This window comes from Lampris incognitus, chromosome 16 (genome assembly GCF_029633865.1).
Source record: "Lampris incognitus isolate fLamInc1 chromosome 16, fLamInc1.hap2, whole genome shotgun sequence".
Classification (NCBI taxonomy): domain Eukaryota; kingdom Metazoa; phylum Chordata; class Actinopteri; order Lampriformes; family Lampridae; genus Lampris; species Lampris incognitus.
In genome coordinates, this window is record NC_079226.1 from 2,856,192 (window position 1) to 2,874,784 (window position 18,593).

Sequence of the window (18,593 nt, forward strand, 5' to 3'; positions counted from 1 at the left end):
TACGTTCATATATCCATATACTAGCTCCTGTTGTTTTGTTTTGTTATTATTTCAGGCCACGCTGCATGTTCTGGTCATGTATGTTCAGGTCATGTTGTATGTTCAGGTCACGCTGTATGTTCTGGTCATGTATGTTCAGGTCATGTTGTATGTTCAGGTCATGTATGTTTAGGTCATGTTGTATGTTCAGGTCATGCTGTATGTTCAGGCTATGTTGTATGTTCAGGCCGTGTTGTATGTTCAGGCTATGTTGTATGTTCAGGCCATGTTCTATGTTCAGGCTATGTTGTATGTTCAGGCCATGTTCTATGTTCAGGCTATGTTGTATGTTCAGGCCATGTTCTATGTTCAGGCTATGTTGTATGTTCAGGCCATGTTCTATGTTCAGGCTGTGTTGTATGTTCAGGCTATGTTGTATGTTCAGGCCATGTTCTATGTTCAGGCTATGTTGTATGTTCAGGCCATGTTCTATGTTCAGGCTATGTTGTATGTTCAGGTCATGCTGCATGTTCAGCTCATGCTGTATGTTCAGGTCATGCTGTATGTTCAGGTCATGCTGTATGTTCATGTCATGTTCTATGTTCAGGCTATGTTGTATGTTCAGGTCATGCTGTATGTTCAGGTCATGTTCTATGTTCAGGCTATGTTGTATGTTCAGGTCATGCTGTATGTTCAGGCTATGTTGTATGCTCAGGTCATGCTGTATGTTCAGGTCATGTTCTATGTTCAGGCTATGTTGTATGCTCAGGTCATGCTGTATGTTCAGCCTATGTTGTATGTTCAGGTCATGCTGTATGTTCAGGTCATGTTCTATGTTCAGGCTATGTTGTATGTTCAGGCCATGTTCTATGTTCAGGCTGTGTTGTATGTTCAGGCTATGTTGTATGTTCAGGCCATGTTCTATGTTCAGGCTATGTTGTATGTTCAGGCCATGTTCTATGTTCAGGCTATGTTGTATGTTCAGGTCATGCTGCATGTTCAGCTCATGCTGTATGTTCAGGTCATGCTGTATGTTCAGGTCATGCTGTATGTTCATGTCATGTTCTATGTTCAGGCTATGTTGTATGTTCAGGTCATGCTGTATGTTCAGGTCATGTTCTATGTTCAGGCTATGTTGTATGTTCAGGTCATGCTGTATGTTCAGGCTATGTTGTATGCTCAGGTCATGCTGTATGTTCAGGTCATGTTCTATGTTCAGGCTATGTTGTATGCTCAGGTCATGCTGTATGTTCAGCCTATGTTGTATGTTCAGGTCATGCTGTATGTTCAGGTCATGTTCTATGTTCAGGCTATGTTGTATGTTCAGGTCATGCTGTATGTTCAGGTCATGCTGTATGTTCAGGTCATGCTGTATGTTCAGGTCATGTTCTATGTTCAGGCTATGTTGTATGTTCAGGTCATGCTGCATGTTCAGCTCATGCTGTATGTTCAGGTCATGTTGTATGTTCAGGTCATGCTGTATGTTCAGGTCATGTTCTATGTTCAGGCTATGTTGTATGTTCAGGTCATGCTGTATGTTCAGGTCATGTTCTATGTTCAGGCTATGTTGTATGTTCAGGTCATGCTGTATGTTCAGGCTATGTTGTATGCTCAGGTCATGCTGTATGTTCAGGCTATGTTGTATGTTCAGGTCAGGCTGTATGTTCAGGTCATGCTGTATGTTCAGGCTATGCTGTATGTTCAGGTCATGCTGTATGTTCAGGTCATGTTCTATGTTCAGGCTATGTTGTATGTTCAGGTCATGCTGTATGTTCAGGTCATGCTGTATGTTCAGGCTATGTCTTATGTTCAGGTCATGCTGTATGTTCAGGTCATGCTGTATGTTCAGGCTATGTTGTATGTTCAGGTCATGTTCTATGTTCAGGCTATGTTGTATGTTCAGGTCATGTTGTATGTTCAGGTCATGCTGTATGTTCAGGTCATGCTGTATGTTCAGGTCATGTTCTATGTTCAGGCTATGTTGTATGTTCAGGTCATGCTGTATGTTCAGGTCATGTTGTATGTTCAGGTCATGCTGTATGTTCAGGCTATGTTGTATGTTCAGGTCATGTTGTATGTTCAGGTCATGCTGTATGTTCAGGCTATGTTGTATGTTCAGGTCATGTTCTATGTTCAGGTCATGCTGTATGTTCAGGTCATGCTGTATGTTCAGTGCTTTAGTGCAGCATTGGCAGTGTTTTGTGGGTCACGTGATTGGAACTGGAAGTCGATTGCTGCCTGCAGGGAACTGTCCTCTCCATCCTGTTCTCCATCTGCGCTATGCTGCACTGTCCCTTCCAGTCCTACCCCCCCACCCCCCCCCCCCACACACACACACCACGATATAATATAGCACACACACACACACACACACACACACACACAGACACCAACACACACACACACACACACACACAGACACACACACACACAGACACCAACACACACACACACACACATGCGTGCTGACGCAGCTCAGCAGGTAAGGTGGCATGTGGCTAAAGACGCCTTGTTGCTTTGACTCATCTTTTCTTCACTGGTTACGAAGCAGAGCGACGGCCGTCAGTCGCCCCTCAACAAAAAACACAATACAGAAATAAAAATAATCCACAAAGAACAAAAGAAGAAACTCCATCTCACCAGGTCATCTACTGTCACATCAAGTTGAGAGAATCTATTGGCTCGTTTTTTCTCTTTGAACAAATGAATAATTTCTGCTAATGGGGTGAAAATACCCCACTTGCTTCAACTTTGGTCCAGCTGTTCCAGAATCAAGTGTTACGTTCTTCTACAATCCAGAAGATTAACATGAAAACAAATCTCTCTTCTGGTGCTTTCTATCTCTGGTGTGTGTGAGACCACGTCACACCCGTTTCCACTTCCGATGTGGGAAGACAGCGGCGCAAACTCACGTTTGCGGCGGCCCCACCCAGCAGCAGTGTGGGAAGATGGCGGTGCAAACTCACCCAGTGCCGTCCATGCCTCATTACAACCACCAAAAGCTTTGTGTAACTGGACATGACGCTGGCGTTGTCTGGTTCAGTATTAACTGAATGGACTCATTCACAAATTTGATTTGATGGTGTTTGGTATTTTGTGATGCTGTTACAACGGCATGACAAGACTCATGTCATTCTCATTTCTCTCCACACACAGGACGGGTTAGCAGCCCGAGACACTGCCATCACGACCAACATGATGCCTCTCTGATGATGAAGGTCAAGATGTGGTTCATCAGCCTTTTAGAGATCCAGTTGCTCTCACAATGAGCAATACCTCCGTTTCATTGAGAAGCTCAAGAAATCCTATTTTCCTCGGGCCAACAGACCCTACAGCCCTGTCACATGACTTACTACAGCAATGTCACATGACTTACCACAGCCCTGTTACATGACTTACTGCAGCCCTGTCACATGACTTACTACAGCCCTGTCACATGACTTACTACAGCCCTGTTACATGACTTACTACAGCCCTGTTACATGACTTACTACAGCCCCGTCATGACTTACTACAGCCCTGTTACATGACTTACTATGGTCCTGTCACATGACTTACTACGGCCCTGTCACATGACTTACTACAGCCCTGTCACACAAATTAGTAGTCATGTAACATGACTTATCACAGCCTTGTCACATGACTTACAGCAGCCTTGTCACATGACTTACTACAGCCATGTAACATGAGTTACCAAAGCCCTGTCACATGACTTACTACAGCCCTGTCACATGACTTACCACAGCCGTTACATGACTTACTATGGCCCTGTCACATGACTTACTACGGCCCTGTCACATGACTTACTACAGCCACGTCACACGACTTACTACAGCCCTGTCACATGACTTACTATGGCCCTGTCATGACATACTACAGCCCTGTCACATGACTTACTACAGCCCTGTCATGACATACTACAGCCCTGTCACATGACTTACTACAGCCCTGTCATGACTTACTACAGCCCTGTCACATGACTTACTACAGCCCTGTCACATGACTTACCACAGCCCTGTCACATGACTTACTACAGCCCTGTCACATGACTTACCACAGCCGTTACATGACTTACTACAGTCCTGTCACATGACTTACTACAGTCCTGTCATGACTTACTACAGCCCTGTCATGACATACTACAGCCCTGTCACATGACTTACTACAGCCCTGTCATGACTTACTACAGCCCTGTCACATGACTTACCACAGCCCTGTCACATGACTTACCACAGCCGTTACATGACTTACCACAGTCCTGTCACATGACTTACTACAGTCCTGTCATGACTTACTACAGCCCTGTCATGACATACTACAGCCCTGTCACATGACTTACTACAGCCCTGTCATGACTTACTACAGCCCTGTCACATGACTTACCACAGCCCTGTCACATGACTTACTACAGCCCTGTCACATGACTTACCACAGCCGTTACATGACTTACTACGGCCCTGTCACACGAATTAGTACAGTCATGTAACAGGACTTACCACAGCCTTGTCACATGACTTACTACGGCCATGTCACATGACTTACTGCAGCCCTGTCACATGACTTACTACAGCCCTGTCACACAAATTAGTAGTCATGTAACATGACTTACCACAGCCTTGTCACATGACTTACTATGGCCCTGTCACATGACTTACTATGGCCCTGTCACATGACTTACTACGGCCCTGTCACATGACTTACTACGGCCCTGTCACATGACTTACTACGGCCCTGTCACACGAATTAGTACAGTCATGTAACAGGACCTACCACAGCCTTGTCACATGACTTACTACGGCCATGTCACATGACTTACTGCAGCCCTGTCACACAAATTAGTAGTCATGTAACATGACTTACCACAGCCTTGTCACATGACTTACTACGGCCATGTCACATGACTTACTGCAGCCCTGTCACATGACTTACCACAGCCTTGTCACATGACTGACAGCAGCCCTGTCACATGACTTACTACAGTCCTGTCACATGACTTACTACAGTCCTGTCATGACTTACTACAGCCCTGTCACATGACTTACTACAGCCCTGTCACATGACTTACTACAGTCCTGTCATGACTTACTACAGCCAAGTCACATGACTTACTACAGTCCTGTCATGACTTACTACAGCCAAGGCACATGACTTACTACAGCCCTGTCACATGACTTACTACAGCCAAGTCACATGACTTACTACAGCCCTGTCACATGACTTACTACAGTCCTGTCATGACTTACTACAGCCCTGTCACATGACTTACTACAGCCCTGTCACATGACTTACTACAGTCCTGTCATGACTTACTACAGCCAAGTCACATGACTTACTACAGCCCTGTCACATGACTTACTACAGCCAAGTCACATGACTTACTACAGCCCTGTCACATGACTTACTACAGTCCTGTCATGACTTACTACGGCCCTGTCACATGACTTACTACGGCCATGTCACATGACTTACTACAGCCCTGTCACACGAATTAGTACAGTCATGTAACATGACTTACCACAGCCTTGTCACATGACTTACTACGGCCATGTCACATGACTTACTGCAGCCCTGTCACATGACTTACCACAGCCTTGTCACATGACTGACAGCAGCCCTGTCACATGACTTACTACAGTCCTGTCACATGACTTACTACAGTCCTGTCATGACTTACTACAGCCCTGTCACATGACTTACTACAGCCCTGTCACATGACTTACTACAGTCCTGTCATGACTTACTACAGCCAAGTCACATGACTTACTACAGTCCTGTCATGACTTACTACAGCCAAGTCACATGACTTACTACAGCCAAGTCACATGACTTACTACAGCCCTGTCACATGACTTACTACAGTCCTGTCATGACTTACTACAGCCCTGTCACATGACTTACTACAGCCCTGTCACATGACTTACTACAGCCAAGTCACATGACTTACTACAGCCAAGTCACATGACTTACTACAGCCCTGTCACATGACTTACTACAGTCCTGTCATGACTTACTACAGCCCTGTCACATGACTTACTACAGCCCTGTCACATGACTTACTACAGTCCTGTCATGACTTACTACAGCCAAGTCACATGACTTACTACAGCCCTGTTACATGACTTACTACAGCCCCGTCATGACTTACTACAGCCAAGTCACATGACTTACTACAGCCCTGTCCCATGCAAGTCAGCGGCAGCAGAGCAGGGGTGGGTGTCCTCTCTTACCTTCGCCAGATGAGAATTGATCCATTTGGTGAAGGTTCTCTTCTGCACCGCCTCTTGCTCGTCTGAAAATCAAAGACATACAACGCATTTCAGGACACAATGTCACACAACCACGTTTACCAACATCCATCCCTCCATCCCTCAATACTGGACAATGAGACCTTGCACTGAAGAGAGAGAGAGAGGGAGAGAGATTCAAAGAAAGTGGAATCGCAATATGAACAACGCGCTGGTCATCGCCGAGTCCGATGTGCGCAGGTCACTCATGTGCATGAACACCCGCAAAGCGGCCTGCCCGGACGGCATTCCAGGCCGGGTGATCAGGGCGTGAGCAGCGCAGCTGGCAGCTGTCTTCATGGATCTTCATGGATCAACCTCTTCCTTTCCCTGTGTAGTCCCCTCCTGCTTTAGTCATTGTGCCGGTGCCGAAGAAGACCAAGGTGACATGCTTAAAGTATTGGCGTCCTGTTGCTCTCACTGCCATAGTCAGTAAATGCTTTGAGAGGCTTGTTAAGGGACTAATCTGTAGCATGTTATCACCCACCCTTGACCTCCACCAATTTGCCTACTGACAAAACAGATCCACTGATGACGCAATAGCCACTACACTCCATTACACCCTCACCCACCTGGAGAAAAGGAGCTCCTATTTGAGAATGCTGTTTGTAGACTACAGCTCAGCATTCCACACCATAGTCCCCTACAGACTCTACACCAAGCTCAGGGACTTAGGACTCAACCCCAGCCTGTGCAGCTGGATCCTGAACTTGCTGTGGAGCCGACGCCAGGTGGTGAGGATGGGTTCCAACACCTCTGCACCTCCGACCCTCGACACAGGAGCCCCCCAGGGCTGCGTCCTGAGTCCCCTCCTCTATCTACTCCCTGTACACCCATGACTGCGTGGCCACATATAGCTCCAACTTGGTGATAAAGTTTGCTGACGACACGACGGTGATGGGCCTGATCACCGACGATGACGAGACGGCGTACAGGAGAAAGGTCAACAACCTAACAAAGTGGTGCCAGCAGAATAACCTCTCTCTCAACGTCGACAAAACCAAGGAGCTGATTGTGGACTCCAGGAAGAGAGAGGGGAGGCTGGACCCCATCACCGTCAACGGGACTGCTGTAGAGAGGGTCAAGAGCTTCAAGTTCCTCAGTGTCCACATTACCGAGGACCTCACCAGGGATGAACACACCAGCCATGTGGTGAAAAAGGCACAGCAACGCCTCTTTCATCTCAGACAACTGAAGAACTGAAGAAGACACGCAGAGACAAATGGAGAGAGAGAGAGAGCGAGGGACAGAGTGACAGACAAACGGAAAGAGAGAGAGTGAGGAAGAGAGCGAGACAGAGACAGACAAATGGAGAGAGACAGCGAGAGACAGACAGAGAGATTGAGGGAGAGACACAGAGAGAGCAAGAGACAGACAGAGAGAGAGAGAGAGCGAGGGAGAGAGAGATAGAGAGTGTGAGGGAGAGAGCGAGGGAAAGACAGACAGAGCGAGGGAGGCAGTGAGAGAGAGACAGAGAGAGAGCAAGAGAGAGCAAGCAAGAGAGACAGACAGACAGACAGACAGACAGACAGACAGACAGAGACAGATACAGAGTGAGGGAGAGAGCGAGGGAGAGACAGACAGACAAACAGAGACAGACAGACAGAGCAAGCAAGAGGGCGAGACAGACAGACGGAGAGAGAGGGAGGGAGAGACAGACAGAGAGAGTGTACTGGGGTGTAGTGTCATATCGTTCAGTTTATCAAATGAAGGATGCAGCAGATGAGCAGAGAGAGAGAGAGAGAGAGAGAGACAGACAGAGAGAGAGACAGAGAGAGAGACAGACAGACAGACAGACAGACAGACAGATAGAGGGAGGGAGAGACAGACAGACGGACAGAAACAGAGACATGCAGACTTTGGTAGATTCTACAGATTCACATCAATGTGACTCATACATTGATATCATCCAGTGGTTTTCAAATGATATCAGATCAATGAGTTTTTTCAACAGCCAGTATAATGTATAGATAGCCAACTTAATGTATAGCTAGCCAACATAATGTATAGCTAGCCGACATAATGTATAGCTAGCTGCCTTAATGTGTAGCTAGACAACATAATGTATAGCCAGCCAACACAATGCATAGATAGACAACTTAATGTATAGCTAGACAACATAATGTATAGGTATCTAATTTAATGTACAGATAGCCAACTTAATGTATAGCTAGCCAACTTAATGTATAACTAGCCAACATAATGTATAGATAGCCAACTTAATATATATATATATATATCCAACTTACTGTATAGATAGCCAACTTAATGTATAGATAGGCCTACTAGACCACAAAATATTCCACATGTACATGAACCTGTGACTCTGTCAGAGGATTCTTGTGCCCAGAAGTAAAGAGAGTAAAATCATATCAAATATTCATCTCTGGGACGTTTTGCTGAAAACGACCACTGTCAGACTCGTGGATGCTGCTGGTATGGTTGCAGTTCTCGTCTTACTCTCCCAGCCTTAACCCTACATTACCCAGCAGCCCACTGCAGTGGTGCAGAGGTTGGCGAACAAGTCCTGTGAGAAGTCAAGTGTAGCAGGAGCATGTTCACAAGTGTGACCTCTGCAACACACACACGGAGGCAGATGAGGATGGCGGTGGCTAAACGGAGGTCATGTGGGGTGGTATGAGGGGAAAGGTTCGAGAGATGTGTACCAAATCAGGATGCAGACAGTCTGTTCGGTAATGACATGCGTGTTCTCCCGGCTCACGTTTTGTGGTGCGGGGATATATTCAGCCATGGTCCCTCATGCATTATGCAGTAACGCTCTCACGCCAACACAAATAAGGGGAGATGTGGACTCTATATACTGGCCAGTATAGCGCACCACACACAGGGAGGCCATTTTTAAACATCCGCCCTCGGAGAGAGAATCAGCAGTCACGTGCAAAGAGCAACACTACCTCCATACAGAAAGTACAGCATCCTGTAAACCGAGGCTAGGACTTCATCATGGATGCAGAGTGAAGGACAACTGAAGCAGAGAATACACACACACACACACACACACACACACACACACACACACACACACACACCACGCACACCTCTGTGTTTGTGCAATCTACTTCATGTAGCAGGAGTTCAACCAGCTAATCCTGCCCAGTGTTCCCAGTATTCCCAGTCACAATGCTTCCTGTGAACCGGTGCTAGGCTGCAGCGGGTGTGCGTGCGGTGGCGGTGCTAGGCTGCAGCGGGAGTGCGTGCGGTGGCGGTGCTAGGCTGCAGCGGGAGTGCGTGCGGTGGCGGTGCTAGGCTGCAGCGGGAGTGCGTGCGGTGGCGGTGCTAGGCTGCGCGGGTGTGCGTGAGGCGGCGGTGCTAGGCTGCGCGGGTGTGCGTGAGGCGGCGGTGCTAGGCTGCGCGGGTGTGCGTGAGGCGGCGGTGCTAGGCTGCGCGGGTGTGCGTGAGGCGGCGGTGCTAGGCTGCAGCGGGAGTGCGTGCGGTGGCGGTGCTAGGCTGCGCGGGTGTGCGTGAGGCGGCGGTGCTAGGCTGCAGCTCTACTTACCACGCAGATACTGGAAGAATCCGCTCACCAGGTTCAGCGCCGAGGTCTTCTTCACAGAAGCCTCCTTAAAGTGAGCCATTCTATGGCGCCCTGCGTTCGCCCTTCATCGGTGCTTCATCCCCAGCGTGTGTGTGAGGGTGATACCCACCACGGAAAACTGAACACACACGCACACGCACACGCACACTCACGACTGTCCCTCTCCTCTGTTCCTATCCTCCTGCAGGAAACAACACAGATCTGGCTGCCCAGCCTCCGCGGTGAGAGCTGAAGGGCTGCTGGGGGCTGTGGGTGAGGAGCCCTCCCCTCCTCCTCTAACACACACACACACACACACACACACACACACAGAGAGAGAGCAGAGAAGTGGACGCTCCTGTGAGAGAGGCAGCAGCGGTTCACGGTTCCATCCTCTCCTCTGTCGCCGTGACTTCTCTGTGCAGGGCGGCCATGCCTGTGTGGCTGTGCGGCCCCCCCACACCAACACACCGTCTGCACATCAAGACAGAGCAGCCAGCCAGCTGCTGGTGCACCAATCACAATGAAGGCAGAGCAGCCAGCCAGTTGCTGATCCACCAATCAGGAGGCAGCAGGCGGTGATGTAAAAGCCATGCCGGCATTATCCCTGTTTGAGCTTGCTGTGTGCATGCATGTTTTGGATTTTGTGGTGTGTGTGTGTGTGTGTGTGTGTGTGTGTGTGTGTGTGTGTGTGTGTGTGTGTGTGTGTGTGTGTGTGTGTGTGTGTGTGTGTGTGTGTGTGTGTGTGTGTGTGTGTGTGTGTGTGTGTGTGTGTGTGTAATCTGCTCTGAGATCTGTCGTACAGGTACTTAATAAATAGTGTTCAAGTCAGTGATGAAACCCATTTAAAAATCCCCTTATGATCTCTTTTTTAATAGTTTCTTCTGCTGCGGTTTGTGGAGAAATTTGGGGCCATAACATGGATCTGAAGCACTGCAGGCCTGCTGGATGACAGACTGTTTGATATGCCAGGATAGAAAGAAAACATGCAACAACAACAAAGCCTCAGCACAGTGCATCTTAATAATTAATATGAAAGACGTTTGCCACCTGCCCTGTCTTAGTGTCAGCAAACCCACATCCATGATGATATGTAACATCCACGATGACACGTAACATCCATCATGACACGTAACATCCGTGATGACACGTAACAAACATCCATGATATGTAACATCCATCATGACACGTAACAGCCATGATGACATGTAACAAACATCCATGATGATATGTAACACCCATGATGATATGTAACATCCATGATGACATGTAACACCCATGATGATATGTAACATCCATGATGACATGTAACACCCATGATGACATGTAACATCCATGATCACATGTAACATCCATGATGATATGTAACACCCATGATGATATGTAACACCCATGATGATATGTAACACCCATGATGATATGTAACATCCATGATGATATGTAACATCCATGATATGTAACATCCATGATGATATGTAACATCCATGATGACATGTAACACCCATGATGACATGTAACATCCATGATGACATGTAACACCCATGATGACATGTAACATCCATGATGACATGTAACACCCATGATGATATGTAACATCCATGATGATATGTAACATCCATGATGATATGTAACACCCATGATGATATGTAACATCCATGATGACATGTAACATCCATGATGACATGTAACACCCATGATGATATGTAACATCCATGATGACATGTAACATCCATGATGATATGTAACATCCATGATGACAGGTAACATCCATGATGATATGTAACATCCATGATGACATGTAACATCCATGATGATATGTAACATCCATGATGATACGTAACACCCATGATGATATGTAACATCCATGATGACAGGTAACATCCATGATGATATGTAACACCCATGATGATATGTAACACCCATGATGATATGTAACTTCCATGATATGTAACACCCATGATGATATGTAACACCCATGATATGTAACACCCATGATGATATGTAACACCCATGATGATGTGTAGCATCCATGATGATATGTAACATCCATGATGATATGTAACACCCATGATGATATGTAACATCCATGATGATATGTAACACCCATGATGATATGTAACATCCATGATGATATGTAACATCCATGATGACATGTAACATCCATGATATGTAACACCCATGATGATATGTAACATCCATGATGACATGTAACATCCATGATGATATGTAACATCCATGATGACAGGTAACATCCATGATGATATGTAACATCCATGATGATATGTAACATCCATGATGATACGTAACACCCATGATGATATGTAACATCCATGATGACAGGTAACATCCATGATGATATGTAACACCCATGATGATATGTAACACCCATGATGATATGTAACTTCCATGATATGTAACACCCATGATGATATGTAACACCCATGATATGTAACACCCATGATGATATGTAACACCCATGATGATGTGTAGCATCCATGATGACACGTAACATCCATGATGATATGTAACACCCATGATGATATGTAAGAAACATCCATGATGACACGTAACAAACGCTATTACTTCCCCTACAAGGCGTGGCTTATTATGCCCGCTACACCAAGCAGTTTCCAGACGCCACTGGAACAGCCCAGGTCCTGAGCCACGTGACCAACATCAACCTGAATGTCATAGTATTACAGTTAATACGGTAATGTGCACGACAGTGACGGAAAGTGTGAGATGTGGCTGTACGTGAAAGGGGTTTTACGACAGTAGACTGGACGCGTGAAGGTGGTGTTGCGTACATGTGAGCTGACCTGTTAGCTGAATAAAGTGGACACTTCACCTGCTCCGTTTGACTGGACAGTCCCTGATTTATCACGTGGTGTCAGAAGCGAGGCACATATTCACCAAGATAGTGAATATGGCGACGTTTAGCCCCCCGGGAAGCTTTAGCTCTGATAAACCGACGGAATGGACTGACTGCAAGAGACGCTTCGAGAGGTTCAGCATGGCGACCAAGCTCCACCAGGAGGCTGGTGAAGCTCAGGTGAGTTCTCTCATATCTGCGGGGGGGGGGGAGCGAAGCGGGGAACACTTTCAAGTCTTTCACTGCTGCTGAAGCAGCACACGAGAAGGATTACAGTGTAGTCATGGATAAATACAACGAGTACTTTCCCCTAAACGGAATATAATCCACCAGCGAGCCGTTTTCCACCAGCGGGGGCAGCAGCCAGGTGAGGAAGAAGAGACGTTTATCAGAGCCCTTCATGAGCTGTCAGAGCCCTTCATGAGCTGTCAGAGCCCTTCATGAGCCGTCAGAGCCCTTTATGAGCTGTCAGAGCCCTTTATGAGCCGTCAGAGCCCTTCATGAGCCGTCAGAGCCCTTCATGAGCCGTCAGAGCCCTTTATGAGCCGTCAGAGCCCTTCATGAGCCGTCAGAGCCCTTCATGAGCCGTCAGAGCCCTTTATGAGCTGTCAGAGCCCTTTATGAGCTGTCAGAGCCCTTCATGAGCCGTCAGAGCCCTTTATGAGCCGTCAGGGCCCTTTATGAGCCGTCAGAGCCCTTCATGAGCCGTCAGAGCCCTTCATGAGCCGTCAGAGCCCTTCATGAGCCGTCAGAGCCCTTTATGAGCTGTCAGAGCCCTTTATGAGCCGTCAGAGCCCTTCATGAGCCGTCAGGGCCCTTTATGAGCCGTCAGGGCCCTTTATGAGCCGTCAGAGCCCTTCATGAGCCGTCAGAGCCCTTCATGAGCCGTCAGAGCCCTTCATGAGCCGTCAGAGCCCTTCATGAGCCGTCAGAGCCCTTCATGAGCCGTCAGAGCCCTTCATGAGCCGTCAGAGCCCTTTATGAGCTGTCAGAGCGCTGCGAGTTCGGGATGAACAGGAAGGCGAATATTCGGGACCGGGTCGTGGTAGGGATTCTAGATAAAGAGCAGTCTCGTACGTTGCAGCTCATGAATGATCTCACGCCAGCACAAACAATACAGTCGGTGCGTCAGTCAGAGACCATTAGCATGCAAACTAGCAAGCAAGGGGAAGCTACCAGCGCTGCAGCAGCTGTGCAAGAGGTGCACGCACAGGGCGCGTGGAAGAAAACCCCGAAATGGCGATGCAACGCCAAACAGAAAGGAGGCAAAGACTCCAGAAACGGAGCGCGGAGGAAAGTGCGGCAGATGTGGAACAATGCAACTCAAAAACCAGGAAAGATGCCCAGCATTCAAATCAGCATGCAACAAGTGCAACAAAAATGGACATTGGGAGAGAATGTGTAAGAGCAAATCGGTGAGTGAAGTTACAAAGACTGATGAGCAGTGTGCATACTTTCTGGGATCACTGAATGCAAACTTGAGTGATGAAAATGGACAGTGCAGCTTCTCATTGGTGCAACACCAGTGGAGTTTAAGATTGATACTGGAGCAGACGCTAGTGTTATGTGTGAAGAGACTTTCAATATGCTAATTCCAGAGAGAGAACTAAAGCAGACCAGCATTTCACTATGCAGCCCAGGGGGTCAACTGAATTGTCAAGGGCAATTCCAAGCATGCACCATGTACAAGGGCAAGTCATACTCATTCCCAGTGTATGTTATCAGAGGGCAGAGTGTCAATAACTCACTCAGCCGTTCCACTGCAGCAGAGATGGGCCTTGTGAAGCGAGTCGAGGAGGTCCATAATGCATTTGACAGCATGGCACTCTCAAGACAGAGCCTGTAAAGATACAGTTAAAGGACAATGCCACACCATATGCAGTGCACACAGCGCACAGGGTCCCAATTCCGCTAATGCACAAAGTTACAGAGGAGCTGTGCCGGATGGAGGAGAACGGCATTATAGAGGAGGTAACAGGGTCAACAGATTGGTGTGCCCCTATGGTGCTCGTCTTGAAAAGGTCTGGAAAAGTGCGAATATGCGTGGATCTAAAGAAACTGAATGAACAGGTCAAGAGAGAGAGATTCAGCTTACCTTCACCAGAGGAGATCATAGCCAAGCTGAGCAGAGCAATGGTGTTCTCCAGCCTCGATGCAGCCTCGGGATTTTTCCAGATCCCTTTGCACAGCGACAGTGCCAGGCTGACAACGTTCATCACTCCATTCGCCAGGTACCGTTTCCGATAGGCTGAACGATTTGGGAAAAATATCTAATTGCGATTTTTCTGACAGATATTGCGATTGCGATTTGATTTGCGATATAATTTGCCGCTGCCCTGCACTTTGCTCTGACCCACCTTGAACTTAACAACACATACATCTGGATGCTGTTTATAGATTATAGCTCTGCCTTCAACACTATCATCCCCGCCAAACTAACCACCAAACTCCTCTTCCTTGGCCTCAACCCCTCCCTCTGTAACTGGACCCTGGACTTCCTGACCAACAGACTTCAGTCTGTTAGGTTAGGCGACCACACCTCCTCCACCCTGACCCTCAGCACAGGTGCCCCTCAAGGCTGTGTTCTGAGCCCCCTCCTTTTCTCCCTCTTTACCCACGACTGCCTGCCAACTCACCCTTCAAATGTTATAGTTAAGTTTGCAGATGAGACCACAGTCATTGGCAGTATCACCAACAATGACGAGACGGCCTACAGGGACGAGATTCAGCACCTGACATCATGGTGTCCTACCAACAAGCTTGTCCTCAATGTGCAGAAGAGGAAGGAGCTGATTGTGGACTTCAGGAGGTCTAGAAGCTGCAGCCACTCCCCCATACACATCAATGGGGTGGAAGTGGAGCGTGTTTCCAGCTTTAAACTCCTTGGAGTCCACATCAGCGAGGAACTTTCCTGGACATTAAACACCCAGGCCCTTGTGAAAAAGGCCCAACAACACCTGCATTTCCTGAGGAGGCTGAGGAGCGCCCGTCTACCCCCAAAATTCTCACCAACTTCTACCACTGCACCATAGAGAGCATCCTGACCATCTGCATCTCAGTGTGGTACGGCAACTGCACCTCAGTAGACCAGAAAGCTCTGCAGCGGGTCGTCAAGGCGGCCCAGCATATCACCGGTACCCAGCTCCCAGCCATAAAAGACATTTATCACAAACGCTGCCTTCGAAGGGGTCTGAGCATCAGCAGAGATCCCACCCACCCCAACCATGGACTGTTCTCCCCCCTGCCCTCTGGGAGGCGCTACAGGAGCCTCAGAGCCCGCACTACCAGGCTCAAAAACAGCTTCTTTCCACAAGCTGTTGCCCACCTGAACCTGGCCACCCACTGAATGTCTGTAGATATTTTAAATATTTTGTACTCCAGCTCTCTTTTAACTTATTTTTAGCTTTTGGTCTTCATGTGTGTATATCTTATACACACATGTTTGTCTGTGTTTGTCTGTGTCTGTCTTGCACTGTTTGGTGAAGCCACAGCCCTCATTTCCTTTTTAACATGTGCCTGCACATTGTTTTTAATGACAATAAACTGAATTGAATTGAATAATTTTTGAAAATCAAATTTCAGTTCATTATTCACTGTATAATAAATTTAAAACGTGATGGAGCCTCACCACTTGAGAACATTGACATATTAATTGCTCTTTTAATATTCCAAGGAGAGTGAAAATATATGAATAGATTCAAAATGTATTTATTAAACAAAAAGGGTATAGAACATACACATATACATATACACAATACGTAAAACATACACATTGAACAATGTGGTATCTTGAACTAAATATACATGTTATACCACTAGGCCGCTAGAGGGCGCTCCTACCTTACATTAGTTAGATGCTACAGTATAGTAACTGCAGAGTGCTAGACCAGTTCAGACTAGCCAGACAGTGACGCGCATGTAATACCGGTCCATGCTGCAAGACGTTCATTAAAGGAAAGTAAACATTGATAAATGCGTGCTCGGTTCATCAAGCAAGATATAACAAACAATTAACACAAAATTTAGACTGTTAATTTAAATAAATAAAAACAATAATGAAAGTAAACAATTCCAGAATATAAGAAAATGTATACAGTAATTTAAGAAAATGTATGTTGTAACCATTGTGTAGACATTCCTTTCAGTTAACATTCTTCTGTCCATTGTTTTTGTAGACTTTGGAGGCCCTCTGGACACCTTCTTTATCGCCACCATGTGTTTGGCGAGGTAATGAGTGATGGCGCCTGTTACTACCTCGCGGTGTCTCCGCGAGCTCTTGACATACGGGGTAGCAGCGACAAAAGACTCCGAACTTGTGGTTCTCCTGCTTGTATGTGTTGTGGAGGCGGCGGCGGAGGACAGTCCTCCGCCTCCTCTTCCCCACACCCGTCCTCCTGGGGTTTATTGTCCAACGGCAGGTCTTACACAGCACCGTCGCTTGCTGCACATCGGTTTGGGGAAACCCGAAATACTCCCAAATAATCGAAGTGCCACCCTTCTTTGGCACGAGCTCTTCAGGCCTTCTCCTTCCACGGCCCTGGCAGCCATTCCTCCTCTCTCCTCTCTATACCTGTGAGTCCTACACCGCCACTTTCCTGAACGCTCACACATGTGCTGCTGCTGCTGCTCCTGTTGTTGTTGTTGTTGTTGTTGCTGCTGCTGTTGTTGTTGTTGTTGTCGGTGGGCGTAGTCGATCACTGTAAGTAGGGCCACTTCTGCAAGGTGGGCGTGTCTCCTGTGTGTGTGAGGAGCACTGATTGGCGAGGATGACTGTCACACAAGAAGGACGACGCAGACTGATCCATGTGGTGCACAGGCCCACATGACTATTTAAACCATATACAACCGGTTTACCACCGTATCACAGTCGCCAGCAGCAGAATGAATGGCAGGCTTTGCGGTTTGCTAACCACGTAAGTTCGAATCGCGATTTTGATGAGAGCTGGATTCATCGTTCAGCCCTACTTCCCGACGCTTACCGTTTGGAATAAGGAGCGCACCAGAGATAGCTCAAAGAAACACGACAGAGACACTGCATGGCCTACAGGGGGCAGCTGTGTACATGGACGACATAGTGGCGTACGGAAGGGACATGGAAGAACACGACCTTCGGCTTCAGAAAGTCCTGGAGAGAGTCGAGTCCGCTGGACTTCAGCTCAACAAGGGAAAGTGTGGGCTGGGGTAGAGACAGCTTCACTCTCTGGGACGTGTGATCGATGCCGCTGGCGGGTGAACAGATCCAGCCAAGGTGGAGGCTATCCAGGAGCTCACCACACCACAGAATGTGCAGGACCTGAAACGAGTCCTTGGCATGGTGAACTATCTGGGTAAATACCTGTCCACAGTGGGCCAGCCACCATGTGAGCTGCTGAGGCCCAGGACAGCATGGACCTGGGGGCCAGCACAACACACAGCGTTAGAGAGGCTTAAAGAGCTCCTGATCACATCGCCTGTGTCGACATTCTACGACGTCAACAAACCCACCGCACTCTCAGCTGATGCAAGCAGCTATGGGATCGGTGGCGTGCTACTGCAGCTCCACGGGGAAGACTGGAAGCCAGTAGCATACTGCTCCGGGAGATGGACTGACGTGGAAACCAGATACGCACGGATGGAGAAAGAGTGTTTGGCGTGTGTCTGGGCCTGCGAGCGGTTTGAAAAATACCTCTATGGCCTCGAGAGTTTCAAACTAGAGACAGACCGCAAGCCCTTGGTCCCACTAATGAACAGCAGGGACTTAGACAATGTTCCACTACGGTGCCAGAGACTTGTTACGCGGCTCATGAGGTTTAAACCCATAGCTGAGGATGCGCCTGGAAAGACACTGGTTGTGGCAGACACACTGTCGAGGAGCCCTGTGCACCACATGGAGAATGAGAGGACACACACTCAGATGTGCACTGCTACATGGCAGCTGTCATCG

At 47.7% G+C, this 18,593-nt stretch overlaps 1 protein-coding gene across 2 annotated transcripts in view; it reads right to left on the minus strand.

Annotated features, from left to right (window-relative positions):
- syne1b (spectrin repeat containing, nuclear envelope 1b) overlaps positions 1–9,859 on the minus strand; it is a 394,236-nt gene extending 384,377 nt beyond the window's left edge. For both annotated transcript variants that reach the window (XM_056296155.1, XM_056296154.1), the window contains exons 1-2: positions 9,781–9,859; positions 6,207–6,268 (exon numbers count right to left, since the gene is read on the minus strand). In XM_056296155.1, the coding sequence (XP_056152130.1) occupies positions 6,207–6,268; positions 9,781–9,859 (141 nt within the window). The remainder of the gene's footprint in view (positions 1–6,206; positions 6,269–9,780) is intronic.
- Between the last annotated feature and the right edge of the window lie 8,734 nt (positions 9,860–18,593).